This window comes from Pelodiscus sinensis, chromosome 20 (assembly GCF_052426305.1).
Source record: "Pelodiscus sinensis isolate ZL-2025 chromosome 20, ASM5242630v1, whole genome shotgun sequence".
In the NCBI taxonomy this organism is placed as follows: domain Eukaryota; kingdom Metazoa; phylum Chordata; order Testudines; family Trionychidae; genus Pelodiscus; species Pelodiscus sinensis.
Window position 1 is genome coordinate 2,443,417 of NC_143071.1, and position 13,050 is coordinate 2,456,466.

General features: G+C 58.1%; 1 protein-coding gene across 2 annotated transcripts; it reads right to left on the reverse strand.

Moving 5' to 3' along the window:
- Positions 1 to 5,006: 5,006 nt before the first annotated feature.
- Positions 5,007 to 11,311, reverse strand: NPTX1 (neuronal pentraxin 1). Of its 2 annotated transcripts, none has more exons than XM_075904092.2 (5): positions 10,803 to 11,311; positions 10,294 to 10,498; positions 9,338 to 9,582; positions 8,704 to 8,883; positions 5,007 to 8,194 (listed from the first exon to the last, which is right to left on the reverse strand). In XM_075904092.2, exons 1-5 carry the CDS (start codon positions 11,250 to 11,252, stop codon positions 7,973 to 7,975), a joined length of 1,302 nt encoding a protein of 433 aa, XP_075760207.2. In that variant the 5' UTR covers positions 11,253 to 11,311; the 3' UTR covers positions 5,007 to 7,972. The 2 variants fall into 2 exon arrangements, with proteins under 2 accessions (XP_075760207.2, XP_075760206.2); XM_075904091.2 differs by having other exon boundaries at positions 10,294 to 10,501.
- Between the last annotated feature and the right edge of the window lie 1,739 nt (positions 11,312 to 13,050).

Below are 13,050 nucleotides of genomic sequence, written 5' to 3' on the forward strand. Positions count from 1 at the left end.
GAAACGTGGGACTAGGACCTTGCTACCAAGCCGGAGAGCCCCAAACCTGCTACCTGACCTGCCTTTCCCTCACTCCTGCCCCCCCCCTTTGTCCCTAGGGTGGAGATGGCAGATTTGGCATGTCCTCTTTGGCCCTTTCACGCAGAAGTCTGGCTGGGCCTCCTTAGCAAAAGGCGCTGCCACTCCTCACTCAGCCGGAGAGTTTCCGGTTCAGGAGACATGGCAGGCTTCCTGCAGGAACTGTGGCTGTGGAGCCTCTCGCATGCACAGCGCCTGGCTGACGGGGAAGTGAGGCTCTGTCTCTCCCAGGGTGCTGCAGTGCACCGGCTAGTACGGGCATTCAGGAAATACATGTCCCAGGTTTTCCTTTGCATCTGGAGAGGAAAGGGCTGGGAACCACAGCTGCTTCTCCAGCACTGCTGTAGTCAGGAAACAGTTCCTGGTTTTAAGAATCCACATGTTAAAAGCAATTTCTCTGGAGAGTCCCTGCTGAGGTGGGTGTTTCCAGTAATTAGCTACCAAAAAAGTAACCTGCCTTGTGATGGGCAACACTACGTCGGGAAGTGACTTTGCATGCTCTCCGCAGAACACTGCTGCCAGCGTTCGTTGACAGAGGAAATGAGAATGGTCACTAACTCCTCTGCCCTGGGAGCCAAATACAAAAGCCACCTCTTGGCTCGAGAGTTCCCTTAATGGGGATGTACTGTCATTCTCACATTCATAACCCATCTTTAATTAGCAAACAAATACGCACCAAGCCTGGCTCTTGCCAGCGGAGGAGGAAGGAAGATATTTCAGTATTTTACTTTCAGGAGACAGTCGGATCCTATGGAGACAGGGGCCCAGGTGAGTTCTAAGAAACAGGGATGGCCCTGGGGGAAGCTAGCAGCCAGCAGACATGACAACATGTCTGACACCGTGTTCCCAATCACAAATAGGTCAGGCCCAGGAGAATGGCGGAGGATCCGCTTGAGCATAAATCTTACTTTTGGAGAGAAAAACGCAGAGAAAACCAGCCTGTGGCTCTGCACCGGACACCGTTGCCTGAAAGAGTGTTAGAGTTCCCAGGGCCTTCTGGAGAGTGTCGGGATAACCCACTTGCTTTGGGTAAAATCCCATTCCTGACAGAAACGGAGTCTAACATCCCAGCTACACCAGCCGAGTCCACCAGGCCTTCTACATTAGCCAACACAGACAATACGCATGGCTATTCCGAGTCAGATGAATGACCAGTTTAACTCAGTGTCCTGTCTACCAACAATGTCCAGTGGCAGACGCTTCAGAGGTTGTGACGTAGTGGGGGGGCTGTCTGCTTTGTAACCCGGGTGATGTGACATAGTGGGGGGGGGGGGGGGGGGGGGGGCTATCTGCTTTGTAACCCGGGTGATGTGACATAGTGGGGGGGGGGGCTGTCTGCTTTGTAACCCGGGTGATGTGACATAGTGGGGGGGGGGGGGGGGGGGGGGGGCTGTCTGCTTTGTAACCCGGGTGATGTGACATAGTGGGGGGGGGCTGTCTGCTTTGTAACCCGGGTGATGTGACATAGTGGGGGGGGGGCTGTCTGCTTTGTAACCTGGGTGATGTGACGTAGTGGGGGGGCTGTCTGCTTTATAACCCGGTGTCCCCACCTGGCTGGGTTGTGATGTGTGATTCCCAGTGACTCACTCCACATGTGTATTGGCCCAGACACCCAAGTCCCAGGCTAAGCAGATAACAACCCTGTTCCCAGAGGCAGAGACAAAAGAAGAGAGGCAGGGACTGTCCCCAGACTGGGGGGGGGGGGGGAGTAGGGGCGGGGAGTTGAGTTAGTCTCGGCTGGGCTAGGGGAAGGGGGATGTTTTTAGACCAAGGAAGGGGGTGAAGCCCCTTCCCCCCAGAGGACTAAGGCTCTGCCCTGGCTCCTATGTCAACATCAAGCCTATGCTCTGCTGTATCTCTGAGAAGCAATAAACCTTCTGTTCTACTGGCTGGCGGATGAGGGTGCAGGGTTGGGGGCTCCCCAAAGCACCGTCACAGCGATGACCCCCCATTGTCCGGTCCCAGCTTCTGGCAGTCAGAGGTTTAGGGTCACCCCGAATGTGGGGTTGCACCCCTGACCATCTTGGCTAATAGCCATTGAAGGACCATTCTTCCTGTGGCAGAACGAGGGCAGCGGGCAGAGGGCAGGCACACTGGGGCTATGTCTACACTGGCGCGATCTTGCACCAGACGAATACAAATGAGGCTAAGTGTGGAATATCGCTGAGCCTCATTTGCATATCTAATGAGCCGTCATTTTTGCGGAAGAGGCTCTTGCGCCAGAAGGAGCATCTACACTGCCCCTTCTTGTGCAAGAAAAACCCTCTTGCGCAACGCCGCTATTCCTGAAAATAATCAGCGTAGCGGCGTTGCACAAGAGGGGTTTTTCTTGCACAAGAAGGGGCCGTGTAGATGCTCCTTCTGGCGCAAGAGCCTCTTCCGTAAAAATGGCGGCTCATTAGCTATGCAAATGAGGCATGGTGATATTCCACGCTTAGCCTCATTTGCATACTTCTGGTGCAACAACCCGCCAGTGTAGACATAGCCCCAGAGTTGGGTGAGTGGGTTCTTGCTCCTTGCACAGGCTGCCGGAGATGGCTGCTCAGCAGCTGAGACAGGCAGGCACCTGGGACTCATTAAGAGCCAGCCTGCAGTAGCAGGAGGCTAATTGGACACCTGCAGCTAGTTAAGGCTGGCTGGGCCACTATTAAAGGCTTCCCCTCACGTAAGGCAGGGGAAGGAGAAGAGGGCTGGACCAGAAAGGAGGAAGTGCAGAGTGGAGGGGGGAATGGAAGGTTTCAAGGGGGAAAGCGGTTACACCAAGGTGCCAGGAGAAGGTACTGTGGGAGCAGTTGGGGGAAGTGGCCTAGGGAGAGACTACTGATCTGTGGGGATAAGAGCAAGAGCCCCACCAGCAGCTGCAGCCTAGGGCCTTGGGCCGGAACCCAGAGTAAGTGGGTGTGACTGGTTCCCCCAACTCTCCCCATGCCTGGTGGGTCACTGCTAAGGGGAAAAAGGAGAGACTATGACCATGAAAGTTCCCCCCTCCCGAGCCAGTGACTTGCTTGTGATGAGAATGGCTCATTAAGTGGGGACCCCCCACCTCTAGGAGGGTCACTGTGAGCCTCGGAGGCATACTAAAAATCCCCCCAGAAAGCTTGAGGCCCAGGGGGTACAACTGGAGCTCCACCACATTCCAGAAATGTATTGAATTCTTTTTTTGAATGCTGTTATACTTTTGGCTGCACATATCCCATGGCAATGAGTTCCACAGGTTAACTGTGTGAGGTGACAAAGTACTTCCTGTTTGTCTTAAACCTGCTGCCTATTCATTTCATTGGATGACTCCAGGTCTTGCATTACAAGAAGGGGGTGAATAACTTTTTTTTTCCTCCATACGAATAATTTTATGCCTCTGCCATATGCCCCTTTGTCTCTCTTCTAGGCTGAGCAGACCTAGGCTTGTTAATCTCCTCTCATAGGGGAGCTGTTCCATAACTCAAATCCAGTTAGTTTCCCATCTGAGTCTTCTCTAGTTCCAGTATGAATATTTTTGAGATTGGGCTACTGGAACTGAGTGCAGTATTTAAGATGTGGACATGCCACAGATTGATGTAATGGTATTTTCTGTCTTATCAGCTATCTCTTTCCTACAACAATCTTTTGGATTTTTTTTTTTACTACTGCTGGGTAGTGAGTAGGTATTTTCTATGGACCAGCCCCGAGGACTCAAATCTTTTTCCCCCTCCCTCTGCACTAATAATTCAGATCCCCATAACTTGCATAGCTGGGAATGAGGTGTTTTCCAATGTGAATTACTTTGCACTTGTCAACACTTTAGTTCATCTGCCTTTGTTACCCAGTTGCCCAGTTTAGTGAGACCCCTTTGTCACTCTGTGAAGTCAGCTTTGGACATAACTATGCTGAGTAATCTTGTACGCAGCAAACTTTGCTACCTCACTGCTTACCTCCTCTTAACGATAATTTATGAATGAGCAGAGATCCCAGTACAGATCTTTGGAAGTCCCTGTTATTGATCTCTCTCCATTCTGAACAATGAGAGTGTATTCCTAACCTTTCCCCCCCCCCCTTGTTACTGATCCATGAGAAACCTTCCCTCTGATCCCATGACTGATTAGTCTGCTTAAAAAGCATTGGTGTCAAAAGCTTCAGAAACACCAAGTGCATTGCAACAACTGGCTCACTCTTGTCCACATGCTTGTTGACCCCCTCAAATAATTCTCAGTTGTGAGGTGTGATTTCCCCTCCCCCTCTTCATAAAATCTGTGTTAAACTTTTCCCAAGGCATCATGTTCCTCTGTCTGACAATACTGTTCTCTACTATAATACCAGCCAAACTAGCTGAAAGTAAAGTTAGGTTTACTGGTCATGGTGAGGATTGCCTGTGGAGCCTTTTTTAAAACCTGAGCAATACATTACCAATATCTGCTTCTTGCACATGACAGACCTTGTGACACCCTGAGCATGACTGTTAATACACAAGCCCAATGTTACTGGTATATATAAATAGGAATATATCATTTATACATGTTGCTGTACAAATTGTATGTGTAGCAAAATGAACTATTGGTTTCAGTGCAAATAGACTTTTACTGTGAATGCTCTGTATCTTACAGGAGGGGGTCTCTTTGTGAGAGAGACTGACTGAGCTTCTTCAGAAGCAATTTTACCACCTCCCTCTGCTCTCCAGTCCCTTTACCAACACTCAGGTAACTTATGTATGGGTTCATTGCTGCGCTGCAATGCAATGCTGAAACCCTTTCGACAGCTAAGGTCCAAGGAAAGGTCAGATGTGATCTCAGTGGACAGGCCTGACAGCATGGAAGGAGTCTAAATCTTGGGTTAGATTAGGTTTCAAATTCCTCTTCGATAACAAGCAAGGTCTAGGCAGCCCTGCCCATCTCCCTGGCAAGAAGCCTGGCCAGGGGCTAATCAAGAAACTTCCCAAAACATTTGAGAGAGCCCAATGTCTTTCTTCACTCTTTATTGTGTAAAAATAAACTCAACAATTCATGTAATTTCAGCAATAAAATGAAAAAAAAGCATGAATACCAGTAGAAACAGTGCATTTCCAGAACTGCTGTTGTGGACTGTGGCTGTGTGATATATTAATAACCCATTCAAAACCCAAAAAGGACTGATAGCAAGTCATAGGAAAAATTTACAGCTTTGGTTAGCAAAATAATGACAATTAAGAGATCGATTTTCTACCTTTCTGTACAATATATACATTAATTAATATCACCCTTTTGGCAAATCAGATGCAGTTGGGACTATGGATTTATTTTTTCCAGTTTATTTTTTCCCCTCAGCAAATTGTGCTTAAGCTGCTGTTAGCTAAAGCCAACAGTTTCCAATAAATAGCGCAACAAACTGAACTTATGTGTTAAAAAAGAACACAGCTGAAATACGCTGCCCTGAGCCACCTTTTGATATCAAGGTAACTTGATTTGTTTTGTGGGTGGTGATTTTTCTCCGAGTCTCAATGCTGTGATTTAAAACTGGCAATTAAATGACCAGGGTTGTCATGGCTTGACTAGGATCAGCTCTGCTGCTTAGTCCATATCTGCCCATGTTGCATATTTATTTGCCACATCTTTGGAGTTGGTCATAAGGGCTGTTTCAGCCTCATGTGAATTCTTTCTACCCCACCCCAGACCCACCACTGAAGGGGGGGGTCAGAAGTGGGTATGGGGTGATCTCCTGCAGCCAAGGAGTTTTAAAAGGAAACCATATAAAATGTACCTATTTCAAAATAATCTTCTCTTTATCATTCCCTGCCCCATACAGTCTTAAAGTATTTTTTCAGGGACGATCAGTTAATTTTATATTTTATTTTTCTCCTTCATAAAAATACCTTTGTATTGGTAATAAACTTCCTTTTTATAGTAAGATAAATAAGATACTGTGTTATCAAAAGCAGAAAGGCTGAAGATTGAAATGGGAGCTAAACTCTGAAGGGACGGGAAAGGCTATTTGACAGCTATCGCCCTTAGGGGGCCTGTGGGAACTGTCAAACAGGAGCTAGGCAAAACAGACACTGCCTCTGCAGTGCTGTGTGTTTTATAAAAGGACGTTACCTGAGAGGCATGGTTCAGTCAGTGCAAGAGGGAACAGCAGGGGCATGGAGGCATGGACTCGGATCTTCGTCCTCTCTCCCTTCTTTAAAAATGTTGGACTGAAGGGAGCCCAAGAAGGGAAAACTGTCGGTGATTCCAGTCCCCGAGCTCAACTGGTGCTAAAAGAACAGCTCCCAGCGAGCCCGGGGGCGGGGTGGTGCTGAAGGGACAGCGCCCAGCGGGCCCGAGGGGCGGCCCTGGTGCTGAAGGGACAGCGCCCAGCGGGCCCAAGGGGCGGCCCTGGTGCTGAAGGGACAGCGCCCAGCGGGCCCGAGGGGCGGCCCTGGTGCTGAAGGGACAGCGCCCAGCGGGCCCGAGGGGCGGCCCTGGTGCTGAAGGGACAGCTCCTAGACATTGCAGGTTCGCAGGCCAGCGGGAATTGAACGTGTTTTAAGTCTAAAGCGTGGCGCATTTTAGCCGGGAGGGAGGCTGGGAATGTGCCCCCGCCTATTGGGCAGCATGAATATCGATCGGGCGACCCTCCCCCAGCCCATGCACAAGCAGGCGCGCTAGGCAAGGTAACCGAGACGAAGCAACCACTGAAATGCCAGTGCCAGCTCTTCCTCTCCCCCCGGCCTTCTCCGGGAACCCAGGGGTGCAGCAAACCCATAAACTGACCCTCCTCTATAATTCGTATACGTGGGACCAGAGCCACGGGGCTCAGCCTCAGGCGAAAGAGGCGTGGCCCGGCCGGAGGCTCCTGGGATCTCCTTCCCCCGGTGTCTTGGAAGAAAAGCCTAATTCTTGGGAGAGCAGATGCCCAGCGGAGACCACGTAGCCCGCAGGGAAGCCGGGCCCGGTGCGAGGTGCCCCCTCCGTTTCCCCGCGAGACCCTACCCCCTTCCCCTAACAAGGAAACTCCTCCCAATCCCTGATCAAGACCCGCTGCCATCGGGCACATGCTGTGGCCAAAGCTGTGGGGATTCCAATTTCCTGCTTTGCCCCCACCCCGCAGGCCAGCAACCCAGAAAGGCCCCCAGGATGTGCTGGCTTCAGCCGGCGCAGGAGCGCCCTGGCTTCCAGGGGCCCTCTTGGCCCTCGACCGCTAATCTCCAACCTCTGCAGGTCTTCAGCCGCAAGGGAGCAAGCGCCCGTGCGGGGAGAGGAGGAGGTCCGGGGTGGAGCAGGAGGGGGTGGGAAAGAAAGCCGGAAGCCCTGCCCCAGCAGCATAGGGGTCAGTACGCCGCCCGAGTTTGCTCTTCCGCTTCCTTGCCCCATAAGGGACGAGGGCGGGACAAGGAGGGGGTGGGGCACGAGTCTCCCTCCGCGTCCTCCCACAGAGACAGTTCAAGTAAATCACACCCTGGCCCTGAAAGGGGAAAGGCGCCTCGCCGGATAAAATGCCTCGGCCTGCCCCACGCCGCTTACACCAAGTCAGGCTGGCAGGGGGGGAACAAGGGAGCCAAGAGCTCCGCTTCCCTGCCCTTGGCGAGCGACCGGGTTCTTTAACCCCGCGGCAAGAGCAGCTGCTCCCGGCGCCCCAGAGAGGGCGGTGGGCGAGCGCCCCGGCCCCAGGGTGCAAATGGCGACAGGGGCGCAAACGGAGACGGGGCGGGAAGGCGCTGCCCGGCCAAGGCACGCAGGCTTGGCAGGACGTAGGCAAGAGAGAGAGGAGTCGGGCGCGGGGCTGGGACAGCGGAAAAGCCTCACCCGGTTGCGAGCAAAAGACCGAGCCGAGCTCTCCCCCCGCGTCCTCCACGCAGGCCCCTCGCCCCAGTGCCAGCCGCCGGGCTGGGTTCGCTTTGCACGGAGAGATGGGGGAGGGGACTTTAGTCCTTAATTGGTGGGGGGCGGCCCAGGGCGCGTGCCGGCCGCTAATTGAGCTGGCGGCAGGCTTCGAATGTCCACTTGGTGGCCCCCCCGTACACGTCGATGTTGGTCTCGGCCCAGGCGATGACGTTGCCGGCGGGGGCTTTGGTGCTGCACGTGGCCAGGTTGTAGACCTCGCCCGGGCTCAGCTTGCGGTCCCAGATGTTGAAATGGGCCAGCTCGCCCACGAAGGCCTGGGTGGCGTCGAACCCGCCGCCCAGCGTGTCCTGGGGAGAGAGCCCACAGCGGGTCACGGGCTGCATCCCTGCCCCGGGGCGCGCAGCTCTCCTGGAACCGCGGCCCGAGTCGCCTCTTGGCCCCAGTCCCCAGCGGGGAACCGACCCTGGGCAGCTTGGCTCTCCGCAGGCCTGGGCAAAGGGAGCCCCCCGCCCAGTCAGGCGGACCGGCCCGCCCACCCCCCGGGGAAACCAGCCGCCTTCCCCCACCCCCGGACCGCCCCCACCAACCGCAGAGCCTGCCTGGCGCCCGCAGCCAGCGCGCTGGGCTGGGCGTGCGGCAGGTAGGGAGGGTGCGGCCCTGTCCGAGTGGGTGGTTGGGTGGCCACGCCAGAGACGCGCTGTGCCCTCTCCACGCGCTTGCTGCTCTGTGTAGCAGTGTCCATGTGTGTCAGATTTTATCCCCTGGAGTGAGAGAGAAACGTGACTCCCCCCGCTCCCCCTCCCCAGGGCAGCCCTGGCGCGGGCTTTCAATGCCTCCGGGCCCGGCAGTCCCTCACCTGCTCCTGGCCCAGGACCAGGACGCCTTGCGGCTTGATGGGGTGATAGGGAGCCAGGTTCTCGCCGTGGCCTCCCTGCGTGCCGTCCTGGTAGGCCTCCCACACGCCGTCCCGCGTGGTCCAGGTGATGCAGATGTGGTGCCACTTCCCGTCGTTAATGGCGAACGGGAGCTTGGCCACCTGCGGGGGGCAGGGAGTCAAGGCAGCCCCGGGGAGTCCTGCTGCAGGGCCAGACCCGCCCGAGCCTCCCCCCAGCTCTGCGTGAGCAAGGACCGAGCAGAGCCGAGCCGAGCCTGTTGCAGCGCGGGGCTCCGCACAGCCCTGAGACGGGGGCCCTGCCGCTGCTCCCAGGAAAGTCCGGGGCGAAGCTGCCACGCAGGTCGAGTGGCGCGCGATCGGGTCCCTTTTCCCCGACTCGGACGGGCTGGTCTCCCGCGCCCTCGGTTGCCGGGCCAGGCTTTGGCTAGTGGCAAAGCCGGGGTGGGTTGGTTTGTCCTGGGCCGGAGGTCGCAGCCTCCGGGGCCGGGCTCCGCCAGTCACTCAGCAGAGCAAGGGCCGGGGGGAGAGAAGAGACGCGCCACCCACCCCAGGGGACCCCCCGCGCGCGGAGCGGAGCGCCCAGGGGCCGGCCGACCTTGTCGTTGATGAGGATCTCCATGGGGTTGTTGCCCCACTCGATGAGGACCAGCTCGTTGGCCTGGCCGGGCACGGCGTAGGAGAAAGGGGTCCCCACGCCCGGCGAGGCGTTGGACTTGATCCACATGCACACGGAGAAGGCGTACATCTCGGGCAGGCTCTTCTTCACCTTGGCGTACATGTAGTTGGTGCGCAGCGGGAAGGTCAGCTGGAACTTGTCGGTGGGCCGGTTGTCTTTCTGCCCTGCCCGAGGAGAGGGGAAGCTGTGGGGCGGCTGAGCAATGGGGGGAAAGGGGTGGAGGTGGCAGGCACAGAGCACGAGGGGGTGGCACCGAGCCCCGCAGCGGGGCCCCAGGAGGGACAGCGGGGCCAGGCGGCCCCTCGCTCAGGACCAAGGACAGCAGCACCAGGGGCTCCGCTTTGGCGCTTCATTCCTCCCCACTGCTCGCAGCTTCCTGCCCCCAGGTTACATAACGAGCCTTACTCTGGCCTTGGCCGGGTCCCTGCGCGCTCTGCGCTCTAATCCGGGCCCCAGGAGCCGCGCTTGGGGACCGCCCCCCCCTTACAGCTTGGCTCCCTTTCCGAGCCAGAGGGACCGGCCCCAATCCAGATCCCGCAGGGCCCCCGCTGGTTGAGAGCCGGACGCTGCCCTGAGCGCGTCCAACACCTTCACCCGGGCTGGAGCACGGACCTGCAGCGGCGCTGGCACCGAACGCCTCAGACACGCGAGGCGGCGCTTCCCACTTCGCACGCAGCTCCCCCCATTCCTGGAGACCAGGAGCCTTTGCCCCGCCAAGGTAAGGAGAAAGAGACCCGCTTTCACCCCGGGCCGCTGAACTCCATGTCTGCGCCTCTATAGAGGGGGTGAAAGTGCCGCGTAACCGGGAGAGGCTTCGCTCCTGTCCTGCGCTAGGAACCGGGCCTGTCACGCCAGCCACGGCCGGAGCCGGTTACCTTTCTCCAGGTCGCTGATCCGTTGGTGCAGGGACGTTAACGTGCTCTCGATCTTGCTTCTTTCCTCCGACTCGTTCTTCGGGTTTAACTTCCCTTCCTCCAGGTTGTTCACGCGGGACAGAACCTGCTTCTCCAAGTCGTCTATTTTGGTTTGCAGCATGTCCTTCAGGTTGCCGGTCTGGCCGGAGGAATTCAGCCGGCTGAACTGCTGCGGGGAGCAAAGAGAGTAAGTGGATTGTGACAGACCAAATTACCGCCCTGCGGTATTTACCCGGGCCCGGCTCCCGCGCCGAGAGTTAAACTCATTTAGCTCTTCCCAAACAAGCGGCCTCGCTTAATTAAACTAAAGCAAACACAGCTGCCGCGCCTCGCGCCGTGCTGCTGCGCCCCTCGGAGATGACAGCGCGACAGGCTACCCCGGGGCCAAGATGTGGACGAGGTAGAGACATGAATGACCCCGGCCCGGGTCCCCGGGGCTAGCGCTACGGAAGAACAGAAGTGAAAGGTACCTCTAGGTTTTCTAGCCTTGTCTTAAGTGACTGCAAAGTTTGCCCAAGTTGGCTCAAGGTCTCGGCAGCCGGCGCCCGGGACAGATCCCCCATGGTGTTTTTGGACGCGCCGTTCTGCTTGCGGCTGGCTTCCCCGCCCGTTTTGGGCTCGCTGGGGCCCGTCTCCAGCGAGCTCTGGCTCTCACACCTGCCCAGTTTGGTGGTCAGCTCCCGGATGGTCTCCTTGTGGTTCATGATGGTCTCCTTTTGCTGGAGCACCGTCTCCCGGAGCTGCAGGACCGTGCTCTTGAGCTCCTCGGCGGTGCCGCCGCCCTGCAGCGAGGAGGTGCACATGTCCATATCCAGCGGCACGGAGGTGCAGATGAAGCGCGTCTGGCCGAAGCCCTGGGCCCAGGCCCGCAGCAGGAAGAGCGAGGCGAGGAAGAGGCTGCACGGCGCCCCTGCAGGCATGGCTGGGCCTGGCGCCGCGCGCGAGCCCGGGAGTCAGCACCCGGGAGCTGTCCAGCCAAGTGCCGAGCTGACTGCGGTACGCGGCGCCCTTTATAGGTGGTGGGCGGGGCCACGCCGCCGCTGACGTCACGGCGGGGTGGAATCCCGGTTTAATTGCCCGGCTGGCGGCGCGCGCTGGGGAGGTGGGTACGCGGGGGGGGGGTCCCGCCTGCTGGACCCTCTGCGGCAAAGCCCACGCGCGCCCACGCGCTCCGCGGGACAGCGCGGGGGAGGGGGAGGCGGAGCCGCGGGGGGCAACCAGGTGCGCAGGGGCGGGAGGGGTTGTACACACTCAAAGTGTGTGTGTGTGTGTGTGTGTGTGTGTGTGTGTGTGTGTGTGTGTGTGCGCGCAGCGGGAGTGTGTGAAGCCAGTGGGGGGAACCAACGCGCGCGGGGGGACAGTGTGTGTGTGTGTGCGCGCATGCAGGAAGAGTGTGTGAAGCCAGTGGGTGGGGGGAACCAGCGTGGGCCGTGGTGTGTATGTGTGTAAGTACACACCGGCGCGGGCCGTGGTGTGTGTGTGTGTGTAAGTACACACCGGCGCGGGCCGTGGTGTGTGTGTGTGTAAGTACACACCGGCGCGGGCCGTGGTGTGTATGTGTGTAAGTACACACCGGCGCGGGCCGTGGTGTGTGTGTGTGTAAGCACACACCGGCGCGGGCCGTGGTGTGTGTGTGTGTAAGCACACACCGGCGCGGGCCGTGGTGTGTGTGTGTGTAAGCACACACCGGCGCGGGCCGTGGTGTGTGTGTGTGTAAGCACACACCGGCGCGGGCCGTGGTGTGTATGTGTGTAAGCACACACCGGCGCGGGCCGTGGTGTGTATGTGTGTAAGCACACACCGGCGCGGGCCGTGGTGTGTATGTGTGTAAGCACACACCGGCGCGGGCCGTGGTGTGTGTGTGTGTAAGCACACACCGGCGCGGGCCGTGGTGTGTGTGTGTGTAAGCACACACCGGCGCGGGCCGTGGTGTGTATGTGTGTAAGCACACACCGGCGCGGGCCGTGGTGTGTATGTGTGTAAGTACACACCGGCGCGGGCCGTGGTGTGTGTGTGTGTGTAAGTACACACCGGCGCGGGCCGTGGTGTGTGTGTGTGTGTAAGCACACACCGGCGCGGGCCGTGGTGTGTGTGTGTGTAAGTACTGTACACACTCAGTGTGTGTGTGCACGCAAGCACGCAGGGAGCGTGTCTGGGGCCAGAGGGGGACCGGCGAGACTGCGGGGGCGGGGGTAGGGGTGCGTGTACACACGCAGGGGCAGCGAGGGTAGTGGTGTGTAGGTGTGTAAATACACACGGGGGCGGGGGAAACAGGAGGGGCTGTGCTCCGGCGCGCCAGCCCCTGGCAATGCTTGGGCTGCTCCCCATCTGCAGCTGAAGCCGGCCGGGAGAAGGGGTTGTTAATCCGGCCGGCAGGAGCAGCTGGCGAGACAGCGGAGGCAGCACCGTGGCTTGGCCGCGCCGCTGCGGCCCGCGGGCCGGGGGCTCGGCGCGGGCCGGAGTCCGGCTCTGGAGCCCGGGGGTCAGCAGCAGGGGGCTCACAGGTCGCTCCAGAATCTCGGGAATGGAAAGCAGCCTCTGGCGCACCCTGCGGGCTTGGCTGCTTCCCGCTCAAGGCAAGAGCTTTCCCAGCCCCCCCCCCCCCCCCCAGGGCAGCAGCCGCTTCCAATGACCCCAGGTGAACAGTCTCCCCAGGACTTGGGCTCTTCTCCGAGCTGGAGTCCCCCCACACAGGGACCTCTGGGGGTGCGCAGCTGA

Coding starts and splice junctions, on each gene's coding strand:
- NPTX1 (XM_075904091.2), bottom strand. CDS start 11,252: ATGCCTGCAGGGGCGCCGTGCAGCCTCTTCCTCGCCTCGCTCTTCCTG. Junction 9,583..10,293: donor GATCAGCGACCTGGAGAAAG/GTAACCGGCTCC, acceptor CTCCTCGGGCAG/GGCAGAAAGACAACCGGCCC. Junction 8,195..8,703: donor TGGTCCTGGGCCAGGAGCAG/GTGAGGGACTGC, acceptor CTCTCTCCCCAG/GACACGCTGGGCGGCGGGTT.